Source organism: Phallusia mammillata, chromosome 1 (genome assembly GCF_965637545.1).
Source record: "Phallusia mammillata chromosome 1, kaPhaMamm4.hap1.1, whole genome shotgun sequence".
NCBI classification, from domain to species: domain Eukaryota; kingdom Metazoa; phylum Chordata; class Ascidiacea; order Phlebobranchia; family Ascidiidae; genus Phallusia; species Phallusia mammillata.
In genome coordinates this window covers 905,549-929,035 of record NC_137252.1, presented here as the reverse complement: position 1 = coordinate 929,035, position 23,487 = coordinate 905,549, and the positions used below count along the sequence as shown (strand labels likewise).

Here is a 23,487-nt window from a genome sequence, read left to right as displayed (position 1 = left end):
CAAGATTGATTACTGAAACAAAAAGTTACACTTTTGAATCTATTTCATTAACTACAATTTTTATTTTTTATGTGAAATTCACGCATTGGTTTTTGAACAACTTGGATATTTATTTGTAAAAATTCACGAAAAGAGCAAAGACATTGTACTGACCCAGTGGGTAGACAATTAAACACTCCGTGTATCTGACTCTAATAAACAAACAAACTATCACTGTCGAAACAAACCTAAAAAAGACGCAAACTGGTTTAACTTTCCCCCATTATATTTCAATAAGGCATGCCACGAAAACGCCTCTTGCGGCTAAACACGCAACACAAAAGTCACCGCGCACGAATCAACTGTGAGACATCAATTCTAATGCGTACTCTAGTCACTAGTCACTAGTCACTTATGCCTGAAGGTAACTTAAGGTCTGATTTTAAGTTTAAAACACGTCGGTCTTTATAGCATTCAGGTCAAATAGTTGTTATGCGGCATAGTTATAAAAACGTACGCCCGAAAAGATTAACTGTGTTCTAAACCGTAATTATTCTTTAAATCGCTTATAGAAGTGTCAAGTTTAACATGGCTGGAAGCAGATTAAGACGTTGCTTCACGTTAACACGTAAGGGGACGATAAAACGATAGCCTTAAGCAGTAATTGACCGGTTCAGTGATAAAAAAAACAGGTTTAAATAGCCGGTCAAGCTTTTGTGTAGAAAAAAGGTGAGGTATGACACGACAATTATACGAATTAAAATGTTTTGAATTAAAAAGTCCAGAGTCCGATATGTTTTAAATGAAAAGTCCAAGGTCCGATACATCACTCTCCGTCTCGTGAAATGTTTTCCGGGAGAGATTCTCCTGGATGATGTTTTCCGAATTAGTTTGTTGTCCGTTTATTGTTTCCGATTTGACGCTTCGTGCTCCAAAGTCAAATGTTTTGTGCCGAAATTTTTGTCCATTCGACGTTCTTGCTTGATGATTATCACGCTGTGTGGTGATAACTTGTTTGTTGTTATTGATGAACTGCAGTTGAGGAAGTCTTTGTATTTTCGAACGTCATCGTACCAATGGACATGCGTAGAATGTTGTTTGATGTGATGCGAACAGTTGATCCGGTGTGATTCGAACAATTGAATTCGTACGTTAATGTCCCTGAATGTCTGAAATCTCAACTCAAGATTTGCGCGGCAAAATATTCACACCAATGATTATATAAGGGTATTTTAGGGCTATAATTTTGATTAAGTATATATATACAATACGATTGAAAAAAGGCGCAAATTCTAAGTACTATGTAGGTTTGTGATATACAAATAAAAATAGTTTTGACATTTGACAAGTGTTTCAGCATCGAATTCTTGTAAGAAATTAAACGAGCTGCCGTACTTTTCAGAGTTTTTGCTAAGCTTTTTTACGGTTTGACGCGTAGCTGTGCTGGCGACTTGATTTTACATGTGAAAAATGCTGCTTTGAGCTGTGCTCATTGAATTATAAAGTTCAATATGAACCAGTGGCTTGGCGTTCGATGAACGCGTGCGCGCGGCGGCGCTATGTCAAGGCCATTTGCATTTGCTTTAACATCTTTCCGCTTTATTACTGTAGCATTCTCCTGCATTTTTCCTTGGCACGTTTAATTGATTAAACACAATTTCATTTTTATCGTATTGGTTTCACATATAGTCATGTCAAATCTAAAATTATTTTTATACAGGGTCAACCTACTAGGTACTTAGAACGAATGTTATGATCGTTTTCGTTTCAATATGAAGGTAGTTGTTAGAACGGCCAATCTACGAGGTTCTTAGAATACTTATAGCTGTATTGGCGTAAGCAAGGCCGATGATGATTAGAGTACTTACTGTGCTTGACAATTTGTCGTCAGTATCGGTAGAAGTCGTCTGAACCTCATGTAGCATTGATCTTTCTGTAAAACTACACTCAAAAAAACAAAACATTAAATCTGCAACTTTGCGACGCTAACTATTTAGAGCAAACAAACTGCCACGTAAGAGTATTAGTAATAAACCAAACAAGAACATGCTTATCTATGAATGATAACGGTCAGCAAACTTTCTATGCCCTAATGACCAACTTTCGCTTGTTTGTCTATAGCGAGAAGCAGTCAATCCCTATTGTGCAAGGACTTACAGACTATTGGGTCTGACAATTATGTAGAAGTAGTAAAAATGAAATAATTGCTGCCTTAGGCGCATGCGGCCCCAATTACCGCAATCACGTACGAGAGAGACGAGGATTTCTAATTAAGTAGACAAGTAGATTATTATTAGACCGTATCAAGCATAAAGGTGACATTTCCCAGTAAAAATTATAGTCAAAACATGGTACAGTTGTTGTCATTTAGGATTAGCAATCGCAAGTTAGAGATTAAAAATAAGGGGAGTAGGCAATGTCGTAGTAAGGTAATCAAATTCGTCCGTAAACAATAGTCAATCAATAATTATACTTCCCTGCTATCCGATTCTCAGATCGCCTGCGGATCTAAACAAACCGGCGTTTCGTCTGACGAGTTGCTGGAATCGGCACGCGTCGACAATGACATTTTTATTGCCGGCGACAATTGTGTCGCTTTCCTTAAAAGACTGAAAGTTCGTTGGCTCGCTAATCAATGCGATTTGATCAGCGTTTTCAGCCAAAGCTTCCATGGACAAACCGTAATCAGGCGCCAAAAACGACTGATTCAACAACTTTTCGGCGACCGGCACTGGATCTTGGTTATCGCCCGGAGGAACCAAATTATCAACAGAGACACTAGGGCGCTTACTTTCCAACGTAACATCGGGAAGCGACTTATTTACCTTAGCAACAGGGTTAACGCCAAAAGCCTTTATCAGAGCCTGTTTTAGATCGTCATACGAAAGACAACCACCAACAGAACCTAAAATGACGTGGCTAACCTTTTGCGCTTGTGCCTGGTTCAACACAGAGACAATTAAACAGAATTTCTCAGCGTCGGACGTTACCTGGTGGCTTTGGAAAATGTTTTCCACCGTTGTAAACCAAAATCTTACCGTATCCGTCCACAGGGGAGGTAAATTAAGTTCACCAATCCCAACAGGCGCAGAATTAATTTGATAGCGAAGTGTAGAATATTGTGCATCACACGGTGCCTGGCTACGTGGCAAAAACGGCGATGTTGCCTGGTTTCTATCTGAAAACTTGACAGAATAATCTGGGCGTATCTCAGTCTCAGAGTAATACAATACCGTTGGTGAAGTCCATACAGATTGAAACGGCGTATTATAGCAATGCGTCGCAGCGCTTACAGAAACGGGAACGAAACTAGCAATTGCCTGCATCATTAATTTAGGCGTTGTTAACAGCGATTTTATCAGAAGATTAAATGCGCGACAATCAATTTCATCACGTCAGAGGGCGTCACCAAATTGTACTGACCCAGTGGGTAGACAATTAAACACTCCGTGTATCTGACTCTAATAAACAAACAAACTATCACTGTCGAAACAAACCTAAAAAAGACGCAAACTGGTTTAACTTTCCCCCATTATATTTCAATAAGGCATGCCACGAAAACGCCTCTTGCGGCTAAACACGCAACACAAAAGTCACCGCGCACGAATCAACTGTGAGACATCAATTCTAATGCGTACTCTAGTCACTAGTCACTAGTCACTTATGCCTGAAGGTAACTTAAGGTCTGATTTTAAGTTTAAAACACGTCGGTCTTTATAGCATTCAGGTCAAATAGTTGTTATGCGGCATAGTTATAAAAACGTACGCCCGAAAAGATTAACTGTGTTCTAAACCGTAATTATTCTTTAAATCGCTTATAGAAGTGTCAAGTTTAACATGACTGGAAGCAGATTAAGACGTTGCTTCACGTTAACACGTAAGGGGACGATAAAACGATAGCCTTAAGCAGTAATTGACCGGTTCAGTGATAAAAAAAACAGGTTTAAATAGCCGGTCAAGCTTTTGTGTAGAAAAAAGGTGAGGTATGACACGACAATTATACGAATTAAAATGTTTTGAATTAAAAAGTCCAGAGTCCGATATGTTTTAAATGAAAAGTCCAAGGTCCGATACAACATTAAATCGTCGCAATAACCTAAGATGGTAAAACATGTATTAGAAAATAACAAGGAATTAAAAAAAAATGAAACAAAAAATCATTCACAGCTACAAAGCCCGTATAGCGCAAAAAAGTTGCATTGTGAAATAACGTTACATTAGCTGTTACAAAAATACACATTTTTTTTCGTTTTTTACAACAAATATTACACAAGTGTATCACAGAATAACGATAAACATTGGATGAATATGCGAAATAATTTCACTAACAATTGGGTTTGGGCCGGAGTTCGGATTATTCATTTGTGGTTCGGGTTTTAGGTCTCTGCTTCGGGTTTGCTTGCAATTTTTAATTGATTACAGAAGTTGTTACTAAGGAGGTCCGGAAACCCTGACCTATGATCGGTTCCTATAACGAGCGTACAAAGAGGCCGACAAAAAACGATTTGGGGGGACTTGACAATTACTGTCGATAAAGAGCAAAAACGAAGTTGCAAATATGGTTGGACAGCAGTTGCTTGAGTTTAATTAAACCCGTTGGAAAATGAAGATTTTTTTTAATTCGCTTTGGTGCTTAGCTCACTTGAAGTTTGAATAAGTGTCGAAATCAGACAGATACTGCAAGACGACTGAGTAGCAGTATTTGTACAGTTCCTGTAACAAAATGTATTCAATATTATAGGAAAATTTTTAATTTTTAATCCAGAACATTAAATAAACACAGAATTTAATCTTGCTTGTTCAGAAGTCAGAAATATGAGACCAACTTTCAGTATTCCTATTTGCTTTATTACATAAAATACTACCTTGTTGTCGACCATATTCGGTCTCATATCTCTCAGGTCTTTCACAGTTCGGAATACATCCACCCGCTTTTGTGCCTTCAAACGTTCGAGAATGTTCACCAGAGCGATGAAGGTCCCAGTTCTCGTTGATCCGTTACTGCAAATAAATCAAGTTGATTGGATTCGGTATTTTGAAAGTTTACACCAGAAAAAAACGGCTCTAGAAAAAAAAAACGTTTCTGGATAATGTCAAAGGTGTCTAAATTGATATTGTTTGCAAGACTTTTTAACTTCAGGCATAAAGCAGTTTGGAATGATAAAGTCGTTTACTTAACCGAAATCAAATGTACATTTCAGGTAGTTTGGTTTTAGAATTGATGCTGATATGCAGAAATATTGTTTACCTGCATCCCACCAACACACACTGGAAAATCTGTTTTGCATTTAGTTGTTGCATTTCCTCGATAATTTTAATGAAGTCCATTTCTTTCGGGGGTCGTTTCACGTCACTCCATCCCTTGACTTGCAGAAGCATCAATTGCTGGGGAGTCTAAAATACGGAGTACAAAGATTCAATCGGAATAATATTGTATTTACAAAGAGATTGTCCTATTATAATCTAACAAAACATAGCAACAAGGCTGCTTACAAACGCCTTGGTTGCAGACCAGACGTTGGCAGTGATCAGATTGTGAAGTTCATTCTCATTCACATCACGAACCGATACCGAAATGTCTTCGTATTGTAAAGCTGCATTGATAGGAAGCTGAAAACAATGTTGTTTTAGTCAATGTTTAGTCAGCATCCAAACATTTTTACGCTGCTTTTTAGGTTTACTTGAATGCTGTTGTCCAAATCAACGACAAGTGAAGCTCCTCTGTCCACGATCATCTTCCAAAAGTTTTCTTCTTCTCCTGGAGCAGGATTTCTTGGTGCAACAAAGAATTCTGAAGACCCTTGTTCCTGTATGTTGTCAAAACAAAGAAAGAGCATTTTTGGAAACGAGTAAATGTATTTTAACTACTTTAAAAAAAAAAAAAACATTTAAACTGAGAATGTAAATTTTATTCTCACCTGGATATAGGAAGCATCCAGCTGTTCAATTCTTTGGCTTTTATGGTCCAAAACTTTCATCGCCGTGTTCTTGTCTGAAAAATAACATGACCTGTAATTCGTGAGAAAGTAAAATATTGTCATCCATTTGTTTACATGTTCTCAGCTGTGGGTGATTTTCCTGCCATTCCTCCCCAAATCTCCACGATGACAACGTGTTGAATTCTTTGTCTTGCATTTGCTGGCTGTAATACAAGTTAAACCATTGGCTAATTAGTGAATTACCACAACAACTCCTATACGAGTTTGACAGTTTATATTACCAACATGTATGCATTAATTCACTTCGTTGCTATAAAATTGCTTACAAATCACTTGAAGTCATAGACTGGAGTTGAGTTACATCTTTATCTGTTTCCTCCAAACATTCGCGCTCCATGAGCAGTTTGTAGACGAACATGTATTGTTTCTGTAAATACACAAATTTGGTAAGTGATGGGTATTTAATATCCAATGTGTTGGCTGAAGTTGATTTACTTATTGTAAGGGTTCATTTCTGAGACTTACCGAATTTTGAATCATGTCGATTCGGTTCTCTCTCATTTTCCGAAAGGTTCTTGGCACGTCAACTGATCCCTTGTCGTCAAATTCATGAAACAAACTGTCCATCGCTATGTAAGTACCTGTGCGTCCCACTCCAGCACTGCATACATATGTGTAGTTGATTGATCAAAACAACATAGGGTTTGTCAAGCCTTTACCTGCAGTGCACAATGATTGGAGCATTTGTGTTTTGCAAATCATCGACCATGTTACGTAGGTGGATCTTGTTGGATGTAGTTACTGGAATCCCATGATCGGGCCAAGTTGTAAACTGCAACTGTGTTATGGTTCGTTGTTCCTAGGGATAAAACACGCGTGATCATGTGATTAAATTTCCTTCATGAAATTTTGCATGACAAAACCCTAATGATAATCAAGATACTTAGAAAAGTAGGTTTGTTTTCGTTAATGCTACAAAAACTCAAGAAAATATTGTGTAACTTTCTACCTGCTATTGTTGTTGTCCAATCTCATGCCAGTTTTATTTTGCATGAAAACTTTATACGATACCGTTTGAGTATGACAAATATCTGTTAGACATTCACTTTTTTAACCAAGTTTACACATACCTTGGTTGAAGACAAAACGATCTGTCGTTGAACGATGCCACCGATGGTTACTTCATGTTGTGTTCGAACTTCCAAATTCGACATCTTAAGTTCGGATTCATTATCAGGCCAATACTGCTCACACTTTGACTGCATGTAAAACACGTTGAAAAAGGGATAACTGTTTGTTTCTGAGTTTGAATACATTCAAACCCGACATTTTTAACACGAAATCAATGCCGATAGTTACCTTTCCGTTTTCCACCAAGCCAGTTAGCATTACGATGATGTTGGAGTTTTCCTACCAAACCATCAACCAGAAATCTTTGATTGTCTCCTTCTTCGGACCCTGAGTGGCGATGAACTTCCTCTCGTTATCGTAACCCGGTATATAAGCGGCGTTGATGTAATCGTTTCCACCGCTTCCTTGCAAAACCACTCGAGCATGATCGTCTATTGAACAAACACAAGTTAAATCGACAAAATAACATTTTCCCCCGCAATTTTGATGAATGGGAAATATCAGCCAATTTCACAAACTCTACTTTGCATTTCGTGTTTCGCTACTTACAAGGAAAAATATTCTTGTAGCGGTTTCTCACAGCATTTTGCGGCAACTGTGACAGGCCATTTGTTCGCTGGTTATTTATGCTTTGTGCTTCAATCCCCTGGAAATAAAAAAGAATGGAATAAAAGGTATTAGGTTACTTTAGTTTTTTTAACTTAACTTTACATGGATATTTTCGCCATTGTTTTGACTCTAACCTCAAACTCGTTGGCAAACAGAATTCCTGACTCAACATTTTTCTTGTACACTTCAAACAAGTTGGTGACTTTACAGTTTCTAGATGCACCAGCAGAAGGAGATAGGTTTTCGTATGTCACGTTTCCTGTTTAAACCGTAAAGTGTGTATAATGAATAGTAGTGTATATCGCTATGTATACATGCTAATTTAATGTACACAATTCTAAAACAAGCCAGTTAATGATTGCAAACTTTACCTGTGTGAGATGCAGCGGTAAAATTGTTTACTTGTGGATATTGATCTTTTCTCATTCTATAAAAGCAATTAAACATTACGTATTGTTTCTTTAATTGTTTTCCCTCTCTATTTGCATTTCAATTGCCTGAATTTATCGTATCGGATTTTTAGTAAATTGCCTAGAAGCGTGAGTCACTGCTATTATCAGTGCAATGGCTTGTCTTACATTAATATGACTCAACATGAATTCACTTTATAGCTTTTATCCATGTTGATTGAAAAGGAGGAAGAAACTGAGTGTTTGTCCGATAACTTTTCGCTTAAAATCCGGTTCAAAAAACTTTCGTTTGAGTGTGAAATCACGATGGTACTTTTAATATCAGTTTATTCCTCCCTCTCAATCAACATGGATAAAAGCTACAAAGTGAATTTGCGTTGACTCATATCAATATGAGACAAACTATAGCATCGATAAATGCTGCAACGTAAATTTTTGACACGCCAAGAGAATCATACACAAACCTTTGTCTTCGACGTATAAACATAATCACAAGCCCACCAATAACAAGTACCAGAAGCAACAGCCCAATCACCAGACCAGCAATCATTCCATGAGTCATTTGAGGCTTGGCCGTGTTATCTCGTAAACAACTTGGTGAGGGTTTATCCGGAGTTGTTAATGTCAGATTGGATGTGATGTTTGTGCTTATGGACCCAGTAACAATCACTGTGATCTATAATATCAAAAGAAAAAGAGTGTTTGGGCGCACCAAATTATAAGAACTGTGCTTACCAGGATTTCATACGAAGTAGAGTGAATGATATCTAGGATTCCAGTGGAATTATCATAATACGGGGCTAAGATGGTTTGATTCAAATCCTGGACATGAACCTCAACCTGCATGTTGATGTTGGCAAAGAAAATGAAAACAACAATAAAACAACTCTTTATCAGCACCTGTGCAATAAGATTGTTATTGCTGATGAATTGATCAAGTCCATTCCAACTGACAAGCACAGTTGAAGCGTTGCATGGAAATGTCTCTGCCGCCGTGTTTACTGCAATGCAAATAAGAAAACTCTACTGTTTGTGGTTTACAATATGGGCGGTACTAAAAACTGATTAACATTAGGTTTATTTTACACACTTTTGGTGTTCGTTTAACCACAATAACTTTTAATTTTTACTTTCAGGATAGCAGCTTTGAGGGGGATTACCCGGTGTTGTTACTTTCAGATTGGATGTGATGTTTGTGTTGATTGAACCAGTGACAATGACTGTGACCTGCGATGTATCGAAAAATGTTATTATAGGATTTTTGGTAAAAACTGATGTTGAAAACGAACAAAGGAAAAAAAAGTTATTACCTGAATTTCATACCAAGTTGAGTGAATAAGGTTTTCTATTATTGTGGCATTGTTTGAATACGGAACAGAAATTGTTAGTTGTAAACCATGGACTTGAACCACAACCTGCATGTGTTTAATATTTAAAAACAATTCAACAAAACACAAACTATGTTTCAAACCTGCGCTGTTAAATCGTTGTTGTTGATGAATTGATCAAGCCCAGTCCAACTGACAAGCACAGTTGAAGCGTTGCATGGAAATGTCTCTGCAGCCGTGTTAACTAAGAAAGTCACAGATAAGTTAAGAGACATGAAGTTTGCTAAATGGAAGACGTTCGCTTACCTGGAGGATAGCAACTCGATGGGGGATTTTCATAAGTTGTTACTGTCTTGGATGTTGAGACGTTAGTGTTTATGCATCCGGTAAGCATTGCAGTGATCTGTACATATCAAAGTTATTTGAAGTTGTTATTTATGAAGGGCTCCAGCCTCCAGTACAAATAGATAAATTTAGATGAAGCAAACCGGTTATGGCATATTATATTTTTGGTTGCATCATTAGTAGTCTCTCGAACTCAATCCAGCCATCGAACAACATAAATTAAATTCAAATTTGAGTTAAAAGTGCATGTCTGTCGTTTATTGTATTTCATTCGATTTGATTTGTTCGGTGAATATTTTTACACTACTTACAGTGATGCTATACTCTGTTTTAAGGCTTAGGTTTCCAATGGTTGTGTTTTGATCTGCATAAGGTGCTAAGATTTTCTTGTTGATTCCCAAAACATAAATTTCAACCTGAATACAATATTCGTAAAAAGGCATGACACCTGCATGTTAACAAAAACATGATGTGATAAAGCAATACCTTTGCATTGAGATTATTATTCTTGATGAATTGATCAAGTCCAGTCCAACTGACAACCACAGTTGATGCGTTGCATTTAAATTTCTTCACACCAGCCGTGACTAAATGTGAATCAAAAGGTAAAATGCATATGACTACAGAGGAATCACACAAACCAGTATTATTTTGCATTCATAATCTGTAATTTTGACACAACTGGATTGTTTGGCTCGGCGAGTACAAAAACGAATCAAAAAATTAGAGAAATGTTTTATGAAGCCCTGTATATCGTTTACTTGATTTAAATAATTCTGTTCACAATAACTCACGTTTCACTTGGCAAGCGTAGTAAGCTGGTTCTCCACTGCACTTCGTGCTTGACTGCTCCCAGCCAATCCCATAATGCAACGCTCCCTGCTGGCAAGTTGTGGCGTTGGAAACAGGAAAGTTTGCCAGAGATCCGTCGCTCCAATACCAACCATTCATCGACGTGTTGTAACGAGCTCCGATTAGAACATTGATATCTTAAAATGCTTGTGTTGGTTTACCCAAACTATTATGGTTGCTTTGTGTGTTCTTTTTAATTAAAATCGCTTACCTGGTGCCAGGAACGATCCTTTGTATTTATTGAAACTTTCATATGACGCATTAACATTCCGCAACTTATACGAATTTATGCCGCCTTTGTAGTTATATATTTCTTTTTGGCGTTTCCTCTTGTTAGTGTCGGAAAACAAAGAAAACTGTAACGTCCATCCTGCAAATATCACACATTGTAACAATTGTGCTTATTGTTGCTGATTAAATGAATCAGTTAAAATGATGCTGACCGAATGAATCAGCTATAGTATGATTAAGTTGCGATCAGCTTGTTTGCAACATCTTAAGAAATTGATTGGTTTCAACACACACCGTTCCAATTTCCATTAGGTTGTTGTCTTTCACATGTTGTTCCAATATCTACTCTCCACTTGTAACTCGGTTCTGTCCAAGCATCGCAGAAATAAATTGATTCCATCGTGTTTTCGATATTACTGTTGGACAAATTTGACAAATTATTTGTCGACAAAAAATCTTATAAAGGGGTTCACCTTTCATACAAATCGAAATACCACAGATGTCCAAGAGATTCTGTACTTTTCCAAGGATACACTTCATTCAAATTATAAGAGTATTTGTATCGCCTATTTTCGTCTTCGTAAAAAATATAAACCCGTTGTAAATCTGAAACAAATGTTTATTCAATATAGTTGAATTACAATTAAAAATGTTTTTTTTTTGTTTAAAAATAACCCACAATGCTCAACTATGGTTACAACATAGACTGTTGTTGAAATATAAACTATTTACAACAGGGGTGTGAAACTCGCGGCTCGCGGGCCGCATGCGGCCCTCCAATGCGGCCCACGAACACTCAACAACATATGTATTATTTTGTCAGATATATGTGCGGCCGTAAACATGTTCATTAAAATAATGTACTGGCGACCGTGATGTAAAAAACCTTTGGCAAAAATGTTGAAACTGCTCTAAACAGATTTTGTGTTACTGAAAAGAGTAGCCAAGCAGCCATATGCGTCAGACTTTTTTGTAGGCCTATTGTGTGCAAACAATGCGAAAAAACAGGTACCAAAAGAGTCACAATATACATTATGACGTAATAAACAGTTAAAACTGATCCTCATACTGTGCAGCTCAATCTCTGCATGAAGTTGGAAATCAATCTGGGCTTTGGGGACGTCAGTAGTTGGTATATATGAAACTATTTCTTTACATCTGTAATTTTGAAACAAAAACCAGCAGGTAATTGGCGCCGTTGGTGGGATCTGCAACGCGGCCGGCGTAGCGAAAAGGTTTCTTAAGTGTATAATTTTTTTTTTCTTGTTTAAAAATCACATGCGGCCCTCGGCATAATTTTCAAACTGCAATGTGGCCCTCGAACCTCACGAGTTTGACACCCCTGATTTACAATATCATTATTTTGCATTTACACAAACCTGTTGTGTATTTGTATGTCATGAGTTGAGTGAGAGTTATGTTGATCTGTGGATCATCAGTCATTGCAAGATTTCCACCCAGCAAAGAACATTTCTCCTGTGCAGTGTTTGCATCCACAAGATCGTCAGATAATATCAACACACTGTCCTTCACTGCTTGCATGGTCTTGTTGCAAACTAAAAATAAAAGCGTTAGCATACTCTGGAGATTGGTGAGTTAGTCTTTGTTTTGATTTTATGATTTGTTGTAGCCTGAAATATTGTATGTTTAACAATGTTTAAAGGGTAATTCAAATCATTGCACCTTTATGTTTTTGAACTGAACTAATCGTTTGTTATACGCCTTAGCTTTTAATGACACATCTTAAACGTTTAGTTTAAATTACAAAAAACATGTGCAAAATTTGCAGCATGCACAAGAGCAACACCTTCCAATAATAATTTTCATTCGATAATTTTGCTCCATTACTATTTTATTTACCAATAGTTTCTACGTTGTTGATGGTTATTTTTCGAATTACTTACTATTGCCTTGTCCTGCCGAAAACTGAATCAAAACCAAAACCAAAATAGTGCTCAGATAATTTCCCTTCATTGCTGCGTCTGTTTCGATATCTAAAAAAAGTACACAAACCATGTTTACACAGGTAGTTGTTTTTTAAATATACGTTTTGATAAACTCCATTGTATTATGGACACGACTTCGTATACATCCTCGCCTAACTTTACAATATACTTACGTAACAGCTTCCACGTTTGCTTGCTCGGGATTTGTGACTAACGAAGACTTGTCACTTTCCCTCTGACTATTTGTCTTTACTTCAGTTTCTTGTAACTAATAGAAATGATTCACTACATCGAATGCATCACGGTACCACTGACTGTAATTGAAACTCGTTACCAGGGTTAGCTCTGGAGCAGTTCAACAGAGCAACGATTTCGTCATACGCGTCACATTTCCTCATACATGCATCACAGTACGCAAGCTTGCACAATCTTCAAACTGAATCGCACAGTTTCTTGCAACATGACCTAGACTAGAAAACTTTGCAGTAGCCGCTGTAATTCGAATATTATCAATCAGTAAAAATTACGTACCCCACAAATTGTTATTCATTTTTCATGGAAACATGCAAACCGTAAGTTTTGTCGTTTAATTACCGTATAATTGAGTAACATGTCTGGATTGTGAAAGTTTGTACCCGCAACAAAAAAATATTTAAGACTAGTGAGATTAACACGCAAAGCAGTAAACTTATCTGACCCGAATTTTTCTTCTGTTTTTATACGCGTTCAGAATGCTGGATTAACAGCACAGCACCAAAAAAAGCACACATTCGGTTTGTGACTATTAAGCCTTCAAGCTTTGCATAATGCAACGAATTGTCACTGAAGTATTGAAGTTAAATAATTAGTACGTCACACAAACTCTATGGCGCCCCTAGTGTTCTTGTATCTTGAACTGTGATTTTTGAACGTGGCAGTTTCGAGCTGGTTGACATTGGTGTCTTATAAAGGTCACACGTGATTTTTGTAACGGTAAGCGAAACTTGGGATTTAATTGTCTTCAGCCTCAAATATGTATTTTTTCAATGTGTCTTTTTAAAGTCATTTGAGTACGTTGTTGTTTCGTTGCATTCGAAAAAACATTTTACTTCTGCTTGTTGTTACCATTTGCTAAAGGATGCACTTTGTTTCAAAAAGCACATATGTAACATAAACATTGAACAGTTATGTAGAGAGTTTTTTAGCCTGTTTCATCTGACAGTTTGCCGAAGTCTTGCTATATAATTATCACCAGCTGCGTTGATGAGAACGTATCTGTCTGCAGCTTTTTACTGCAAACAATTGAATCTGTTGTAACGTATTAATTTTGAGTTTTATTAATTTGCGTTTGTTTTATGGAATTTCCATTAGTAAAATGTTTGTTCCCGTTGTTTACTAGCAACGAACCGGTATAGTAACTATATGTCCCCCTCGCCGTACTGCTTTTGTTCCTGAGCCAGAGTTACTTTGGAAGTGAACTGGGCCTTTTCTGTGCTTTAGCTTTGTAACAAATATTTGCTCGTTTGCAACAGTCTAGATATAACTTAATAAATGTTTACCAGACAGTGTGCTGGGATTTATTCGCAATCAGTCGAATTTGATTGATTTTGCTTCTGTTTACAATGCCTCAAAATTTTAAGCTTGCAACAGATTAAAACACCCACGATTACACATTGCTCACTTGCCTTAACGACCCTACTGATTCACAACACATTGCTGCTTTACTTCAGTTGAGGCTTGAGTGTGGTTAAAATAAACAACTTTTACTGAAAGAAAAACCGCTGCGTGGAAACAAAGCTAAATCTGTTTCAACATCTATTTGCTCTGGTTAAAATCCGGTAACATGTAAGAGGCGTTGAACGTATACAGGCCAGTCTCCTTGTCACTTCCGGGTGGTAAACGTAGGTCTTGGATTTGACGTAGTTAAAAACCTTATAAAACCCGACTTACATCTAAATCAGTTGGAAAGAAGCAATGTGAGTTGGATTTTTTGGCCAAGACTGATGCCAAGTATTTGCAGGCAACGCAACCGGTCACAAATGACCCTCTTACGCCACCTACTGTCCTTGGAAGTTAGAAATAAAAACCATTTCAAAATCTTAAAACGAGTAATTGAGCAGCAGTGTAGTTTACATAGACCCCATGACAAGTGATTACTAAATATATGAATTGTGGACAATTTCCTTGGGTTTCTAAACACTTTACCATTCTACCTTAATACAAAAAATAGACAAAAAATTTTCAACAGCTGTTCAATGTTAGAAGATTGACTAATTTGGCGACAACGACAGTTCGATACACACGAATGCAAAAATGCTAAGGAGGTCGCCAAAAGTAGTTTCTTTCAAACACGAAAATACTTTTCAACTCATGACTATATATATATATATATAAGGTAATCGCTCATAACATATTTCTAAAATAGTTAACTTCAATTGGTTCATTTGGAGTTTTTTTTCAAAAGTTCATTTGAAGTTTGAATAAGTGTCGAAATCAGACAGATATTGCATGACGACAGAGTAGCAGTATTTGTAGAGTTCCTGTAATAACATAAACATGATTAAAAGAGGATATATGTAAATACAAACCTTACTTGAATTACCTTGTTGTCGACCATATTCGGTCTCATATCTCTCAGGTCTTTCACAGTTCGAAATACATCCACCCGCTTTTGTGCCTTCAAACGTTCGAGAATGTTCACCAGAGCGATGAAGGTCCCAGTTCTCGTTGATCCGTTACTGCGGCATTACACGAAAGAATTTAGTAAGTTTAATTTAAGTGAATAAAACTCGAACGAATTTGATTCATGTAGTTTTCAATGTAAAGCTACAATAGTAAAAATGACCTTGTATGAAGCGTTTTATTAATTTAAGACATTTAATGAAGGTCGGTTGATTTTGAGCCTAATATAATAAATTGTTTTTCACCTGCATCCCACCAACACACACTTGCAATTCTGTTTTTGCCGTTGCATTTCCTTGATAATTTTGATGAAATCCATTGCTTTCGGAGGTCGTTTTACGTCACTCCATCCCTTTACCTTTAGAAGCTTCAATTGTTGGGCAGCCTGACAAGAAAATAAAGGTTGTATTCAACATGTGAGAACAACAAGAATCGCAACTGCTTTGTTTTTATTATAGGTAAACTAAACTCACAAAGGCGTTGGTTGCAGACCAGACGTCGAGAGTTATCATATTGTGAACGTTGCTTTCATTCTCATCACGAACTGATACCGAAATGTCCTCATATTGTAAAGCTGCATTGAGTGGAATCTTAAATTGGTAACATGTTTCAAAAGTATAAAACCATTTTCGGCAAAATTGTTGACAAGCTTACATCAATGCTGCTCTCCAAATCAACCACAACCAAAGCGTTTTTCTCCACAATCATCTTCCAGAAGTTTTCATGTTCTCTAGCTGCAGGATTTCTTGCCGCGATGAAGTCTGAAGACCCATGGTTCTGTATATTAAAAGAAATACATTGTGTTTTATGGAAATGTCGAAAACAGTTTTTCACATTGATCATAAGCAAATGTGAGTAATTTCACCTGAATGTATGAAGCATCCAACTCCTGAATGTTATGACTTTTGTTGTCCCAAAGTTTGACCGACGTGTTCTTATCTAAATCCAATTTTTAACAGGATAATTATATGTCTAACGTTGTAAGACATTTATTTACATGTTCTCAACTGTGGGTGATTTTCCTGCCATTTCTCGCCAAATCTCCAAGATGACAATGTTTTTAATTCTTTCTCCTGCATTTCTTCTCTGAAAACATAATTAAACTTTGAATATATAATAGCAGTGGGAACCTATGTTTACAACATAAACAACTATCAGTTATGTTTTATTGGGAACCTATTTTCCGAGTTTACATTGTTTTACAATCGACATTGTTTGCAAAATATTGCACACATTTCACTCGAAGTCATTGATCGTAGTTCCGTAGCATCTTTATCTGTTTCCTTTAGACTCTCGCGCTCCACAAGCAGTTTGTAGACGTAAATGTATTGTTTCTGTAACAATATTATCTTTTACAGTTTAAATCCTTGCTGCAAAAGTACATCCAGCAGCATTCTTTGCTTTACTTATCAATCAACTTACATTTAAATAATTTTGAATATTAACGAAAATTTAACAAAAGCTGACATAGTTTCTCAAGCTCACCGAATTTTGAATCATGTCGATCCGATTTTCTCTCATCTTCAGAACTGTTCGTGGAACATCAACTGTTCCTTTGTCGTCAAGTTCATGAAACAAAGTGTCCATCGCTATGTAAGTACCTGTGCGTCCCACTCCAGCACTGCATACAAACACATGCTTTATAGATTGATCAAAAAAACATAGGGTTTGTCAAGTCTTTACCTGCAGTGCACAATGATCGGATCATTTGTGTTTTGCAAATCATCGACCATGTTACGTAGGTGGATCATGTTGGATGTAGTTACTGGAATCCCATGATCGGGCCAAATTGTAAACTGCAACTGTATAATGGTTCGTTGCTCCTGTGAAACGATACATTTGTTGAATTGACAAAGTTAAATTTGTTTCTTTTTCATATTTGTAATTCATATTTAACCCACTACAACCAATTTGTTACAAATATTTTTCCTACTGTTGTCGTGGATATTACGAACTGCCGTTGAACAATGCCACCGATGGTTATTTCAAGTTGTGTTCGAACTGTAAGGACTGGCGACAATTTTCTTTGAGATTCAACATCGGGCCAGTATTGTTCACATTTTGGCTGCAAAAAACAGATTTTGCAACACCAACAAAAGTTATTAAACAAACACTTATGTTCAACTGAGACCATCATGTTAATAAAAAAATAGATACTTTTCAAATTAAAATCAGTATAATGGAATTGTGTTGGATAAATAAAAGGTGGAATCAGGTTTGCTTGTGGTAAAGTTGTTTTTCTGTTACAGGTCGTTTATTTTTAACAGTTAAAAATATAACCTTTCCGTTTTCCACCAAGCCAGTGAGCATTACAATGATGTTGGAGTTTTCCTGCCAAACCATCAACCAGAAATCGTTGATTGTCTCCTTCTTCGGACCCTGAGTGGCGATGAACTTCCTCTCGTTATCGTAACCCGGTATATAAGCGGCGTTGATGTAATCGTTTCCACCGCTTCCTTGCAAAACCACTCGAGCATGATCGTCTATTGAACAACCACAAGTTGTGCAGGAAGTCAATTGTACACGTATCAGTTGCATTGTAATAAACGGCTAGTACAGAAAAGTAATGACCTCTTAATGCTGGCCGTTCGTACACTTTTAGATTTTCGTTTTGACTTGTATTTCTTGAAAATCATGTTGGGACTTTCACAATCAGATAGTCAATTGACTTGTCTCCAGCACAAATGAAACAAAAAAGAACAAACGTCTGATATAACCACCTTTGGGTTGCCTATTAATTCCTGATTTGAACTAGAAAACTATAAGAATGCAAAAAGCAGTGCACTGTTTATATATATCATGAATTATACCGCCAGATCTATTTAAATTTCATGCGTTTTCTGGAAGAAGTAGAAACAAAATGAAACAATATCAAAACATCTGTCCGTTCCAATAAAAATCTGTCTTTAACACAGGTCTGTTTGAGCGCAACTGTAATGCAAACAATATCGATTTAATGTTTATCCTGTTTGTTTGGAAATCGGGTGTCTATTTAACTGAAAATATTTACCTTTTCACTATATTTACACAATGTGTTTAAAGCATACGTTGTAATCCAGCCTTCAGCCATTTATTTGCTGGTCGATAACGAAACAGCCACGTTTAGAATTTCTGTACTGGAATAATGCACAAGACATAATCCGCAAAACTTTATTATTGCCTTTGTGTGCAATAAAATCGTGACAAAATACTCTCGCATGTAATGTTGGGTACAGTTGCTTACAAATAACAGTGAAATTGAACAACTTTTTGTCATAAACGTTAATTAGACCCAGGTTGCTGTGAGACCAATTTACTGATTATTGTTATTCGACTTTACCATATTGCTAACTTTAATACTTACACGGGAAAATATTCTTGTATCGGTTTCTCACAGCATTTTGCGGCAACTGTGACACGTCCCTTGTTCTCCGGTTGGTTCTGCTTTTGTTTTGGATTTTCTAAATTAAAAATAAGGATAGTACAAATGATGAAATACCGAAATATCGGTTTATTTTACGGCATCTTAAATTTTACGATAACAAGAACGAAATTAACCTAGTAATAAAATAATCGGCGAAAGAGAAACCACCATGACATGTTATATTGCCTACACAGTACTTGTTGGCATTGATTTGCATCAAAACAAACCTCAAATTCGTTGGCAAAAAGAAATCCCGACTCAACATTTTTCTTGAACAACTCAAACAAGGTGGAATTCGACATGGCTTCATGCGCTACGTTTTGGTAGGCACCGTTTCCAACTTAAAACAAGTTATGTTTAATATTCGCAAAGAAACGACTCTATCCCTATGATTTAAACATTTGCACGATTGTAAGAAATAAACACTCACAGTATCTGCACATTTTTGTGCGTGAAAGTGTTTAGCAATTTAGAAGTTAAAGCAGTTTTTATGTTTTTTATTGTTGGCAGCACACAGGAAGAAATCGTCAAGTAAGAATGTAAGTAGCAACCTGGTGGTAATCGTGAAGAATGATGATTAGAAACTTCTGCTTGTAAAGGTTGATCCTTGCTTGGTCTGTAAACGCAATAGAACAGTTTCACTTACTATAAAGAGTTTTTATTTCCAATGAAAATCCCATGCAAAAGTTTCACTTTTTTAGAACACACATTGTTTTTTCTTTCTGTTGGTGCGTGAGGATCATTGGATAACATTATATTATGCATCGACTGAAGCTATTACCCAAATGCGTGGTGAGCCAAATCAATTAATGACAAACCTTTGTCTTCGACGAATAAACATGACCACCAGCCCAACAATGACAAGTACCAGAAGCAACAGCCCGATCACCAAACCAGCAATCAATGCAACACTCGTTGCAGGATTTTCCGTGTTATGTCCAGGAAAACAGCTTGGAAGGGGATTGCCCGGAGTTGTTACTGTCAGATTGGATGTGATGTTTATTTTGATTGAACCAGTGACAATCACTGCAATCTAGAATACAAAGAGTACAATAGTAAATTGACAATTACTGTGACCTGCGGTACAAAACATGGTTGGTTTAGTATTTATGATTTGTTTTGTTAGCTTAATACTGAAAGAAAACTAGACTTACCTGAAATTCATACAGAGTAGAATGAACGAGACTTCCTATTTCTGTAGATTTATTGAAATATGGAACAGAGGTTGTTTGATTCAGTCCATGGACATAAATCTCAACCTGTATGTGGTTTCAGAGGTTCAAGTCAAATTATGACAGATTATAACAAAACTTTGTTTAATGTTCAAATGCACAAGAATTAAACATCAACACAAATGTTCTCGCACCTGTGCTGTTAAATTGTTTCTGTTGATAAATTCATCAAGTCCAGTCCAACTGACAAGCACAATTGAAGCGTTGCATGGGAAAATATGTGCAGTCGCGTTTACTACAAAAGTCGTTGATTTGAAAATGTTAATATTATTTGGAAATCTACATGAACGATTACAGTACGCCATGCCCATTAAAGGCGTCATACCGAATCAGCCGGTCACCAAGCATTCACCACCATATGGCAAGGCGTAGTCTAGAAACATCTAGCCTGCGGCGGGAATTGAACGATTTATGTTTTGCTCTGCATCGTTTACGTCTGGTATATGCGTTTGGATTACAATGTATCAAAGCAATACCGCTCAAATTTCTTGCTCAGAAATACTAGAATAATCAGGACAAGGTTAGAATTGACAACTTTGTGAGCACTGACCAATCAGCCATCAAGTAAACACTTTGCTCGCTGCTCAGAAGGAAATATTACCGGGATATTTAACCGGTTTTATTTCCGTAAAGAAAAAGAGATTTACCTTTAGGATAGCAGCTTTGAGGGGGATTACCCGGAGTTGTTATTGTCAGATTGGATGTGATGTTTGTGTTGATTGAACCATTGACAACCACTGTGATCTTAGTGAAAAAAACAGTACAAAATAAACTTTATGTTCCACATTCTTTTTAATAGACAATAAGTTATTTTTCTGTTTAACCACTTCTAAAGTAGCTGACCTGGAATTCATAGAAAGTGGAGTAAGTAAGATCTTCTATATACGTGGAATTGTCTGAATAAAGAACAGATATTGCCAAATTAAAATCCCTGACGCGAATCTCGACCTGCATGTTTGTGACATATTTTTCATTTGATAAGAAACAACGACAAAAATATATGTTTTACTACCTGAGCTGTTAGATTGTTAATGTTGATGAATTGATCAAGTCCAGTCCAACTGACAAGCACAGTAGAAGCATTGCATGGAAATATCTTTGCAGTCGTGTTTACTATAAACAACGTTGTTAAAGTTGGAGGTAGTAAATAGTTGCTTATGAATGATTGGAATTGAATATACAACATAACCAGTTGGCTTGCACAGAAACGTTTACTAAAACATATTTCCTATGCATGTTACTAATTTTAAACAAAACTTGAATCTATAACATTAATAGAAAAACCACAATCCAGGCTGCGTAGTGAGCGATTACAGGTTTTGTTGTTTTATAATTACTTACGTTTTACTTGACAAGCGTAGTAAGCCGGTTCACTACTGCAGTTCATGCTTGACTGCTCCCATCCGATCCCATAATGCAACGCTCCCTGCTGGCAAGTTGTAACGTTGGAAACGGGAAAGTTTGCTTGAGATCCGTCGCCCCAATACCAACCATGCAACGAAGTGTTGTAACGAGATCCGATCAGAACATTGATATCTTAAAAATGATTGTGTTGGTGTACCAAAATCATCATGGTTGTTTTTGCGTTTCTTTTAAAAAATAATCGCTTACTTGGTGTCAGAAACGATCCTTTGGAAATGTTAAAACTTTCATATGACGCATTAACACTTCGCAATTTATACGAATTTATGCCACCGTTGTAGTTAAATATTTCTTTTTGGCATTTCCTCTTGGTAGTGTCGGAAAACAAAGAAAACTGTAAGGTCCATCCTGCAAATATCACATTTTGTAACAAATGTGTCTGTTGTTGCTGACTAAATGAAACAGCTAAAACTATTAATTTGCAATGGGCTTCTTTGCGATATCTAAAGTAACTGATTTGTTTCAACTCACACCGTTCCAATTTCCTTCACTATCCAGCCCTTCACATGTTGTCCCAATATCTACTCTCCACTTGTAATTCGGTTCTGTCCAAGCATCGCAGAAATAAATGGATTCCATCGTATTTTTGACATTACTGTTGGACAAAAGTGGTTGTGTTAATTTTGACAAACAAATTTGAAACATTATTTGTCGTCAAATAGTCTGATAAAGTTTTTAACCTTTCATACAAATCGAAATACCACAGATGTCCAAGAGATTCTGTACTTTTCCAAGGATACACTTGAGTCAAATTATACGAGTATTTGTATCGCCTATTTTCGTCTTCGTAAAAAATATAAACCCGCTGTAAATCTGAAACAAACATTTATTCAATATATTAAAAATTACAATTAAAAATGTTTTTTTGATGAAAAGCCATCACAAACCTGTTGTGTATTTGTCTGTCATGAGTTTAGTGAGAGTTGCGTTGATCTGTGGGTCATCAGTCATTGCAAGATTTCCACCCAGCAAAGAACATTTTTCCTGTGCAGTGTTTGCATCCACAAGATCGTCAGATCATATCAACACACTGTCCTTCACTGCCTCCATTGTGTTATTGTAAGCTAAAAATTCAATTCGCGGTTAGTAACTTAATTTACATTTTTCCTATTTAATGATTATATACTTTGTAATCCAGCGTGATTACGCTCTGTGAAGCAAAAACGCAACACACTATTTATGATTTTTACTGTTACTAAGCAGGACGAACGTGACTTTGAACAATATTATTATGGTCCATTCCAAACTGTAATTCGAAAGCAAGATACTTCATACGCTTTTGGATTTGTTTCATGACACCAGAATGCGTTACGCTGGTTTTGTGAGCAAAACAATGCACAGTTCTTTGTTGACCAAGTTATGGGTTCGATGTCTATTGTTATAACTTGCTTTTCTTTTGTTTGTTTAGAGCTGAAACAAGGCTCGGTTACGCAACTACCGTACGATGATTTATAACAAGGATGATTTTAACAGATGTAACCAACTTCCATCGATGTAATCAGCCGAATTAAAAAAAATAGCAAAACTTTTGCTGGAAATGCCAATGCCAGAAACAATCCATTTTTGTTGGAGAGCATTTGTTCAAGTCCTGAAGTATGAAAGTAAAACACTATTTTTGTACAGTAAAAAACTTCAAAAAACCTTTATTTCAAGTATTTTTAAAACAGCGCTAATAGGCTACTTACCGTTTGCTTGTCCCGTCGAATACTGAATAAAAGTTAAAACCAAAAATGTCCTCACGTCATTCTTTATTGCTAAGAGCATTTTATTCGCTTTCCTGGTGAAGAAGATGTTTAAAAAACAATTTCGCGTAAATCAAAGCAAACTTCATTTATGACAGATAACAAGTATTATTTCTTTTAGAAGAATAGGTTATTCCTGAGATCGCCTGAAATATATTTTACCTTCCAGCAGTCTTATTTAACTGACCCCATACACTGCACATATGCAAGTTTGCTACTCCTGATTAACAATGCCTTGTTGCTTTGCCTCTGAGTCA

General features: G+C 36.6%; 2 protein-coding genes and 1 pseudogene across 2 annotated transcripts; all 3 read right to left on the bottom strand.

Moving 5' to 3' along the window:
• Positions 1 to 247: 247 nt before the first annotated feature.
• LOC145228622 (uncharacterized) lies at positions 248 to 4,048 on the bottom strand (annotated as a pseudogene).
• Positions 4,049 to 4,617: 569 nt separating this feature from the next.
• On the bottom strand, positions 4,618 to 6,479 carry LOC145205245 (receptor-type tyrosine-protein phosphatase alpha-like). The gene is made up of 9 exons (XM_080077920.1): positions 6,444 to 6,479; positions 6,245 to 6,345; positions 6,033 to 6,121; positions 5,898 to 5,971; positions 5,661 to 5,786; positions 5,473 to 5,589; positions 5,228 to 5,373; positions 4,845 to 4,980; positions 4,618 to 4,692 (listed from the first exon to the last, which is right to left on the bottom strand). The coding sequence occupies exons 1-9, from the start codon at positions 6,477 to 6,479 to the stop codon at positions 4,618 to 4,620; spliced, it is 900 nt and encodes a 299-aa protein (XP_079934046.1).
• An 8,735-nt stretch (positions 6,480 to 15,214) lies between these two features.
• LOC145205054 (receptor-type tyrosine-protein phosphatase epsilon-like) lies at positions 15,215 to 22,439 on the bottom strand. Its single transcript, XM_080077699.1, has 24 exons — positions 22,376 to 22,439; positions 21,678 to 21,836; positions 21,408 to 21,602; positions 21,079 to 21,179; positions 20,910 to 21,014; positions 20,714 to 20,810; positions 20,201 to 20,301; positions 19,989 to 20,093; positions 19,653 to 19,867; positions 19,386 to 19,450; positions 19,062 to 19,174; positions 18,775 to 18,871; positions 17,712 to 17,914; positions 17,365 to 17,496; positions 17,115 to 17,254; positions 16,917 to 17,052; positions 16,665 to 16,765; positions 16,429 to 16,517; positions 16,297 to 16,370; positions 16,086 to 16,208; positions 15,905 to 16,021; positions 15,677 to 15,816; positions 15,352 to 15,487; positions 15,215 to 15,289 (listed from the first exon to the last, which is right to left on the bottom strand). The coding sequence occupies exons 1-24, from the start codon at positions 22,437 to 22,439 to the stop codon at positions 15,215 to 15,217; spliced, it is 2,883 nt and encodes a 960-aa protein (XP_079933825.1).
• Positions 22,440 to 23,487: the final 1,048 nt, after the last annotated feature.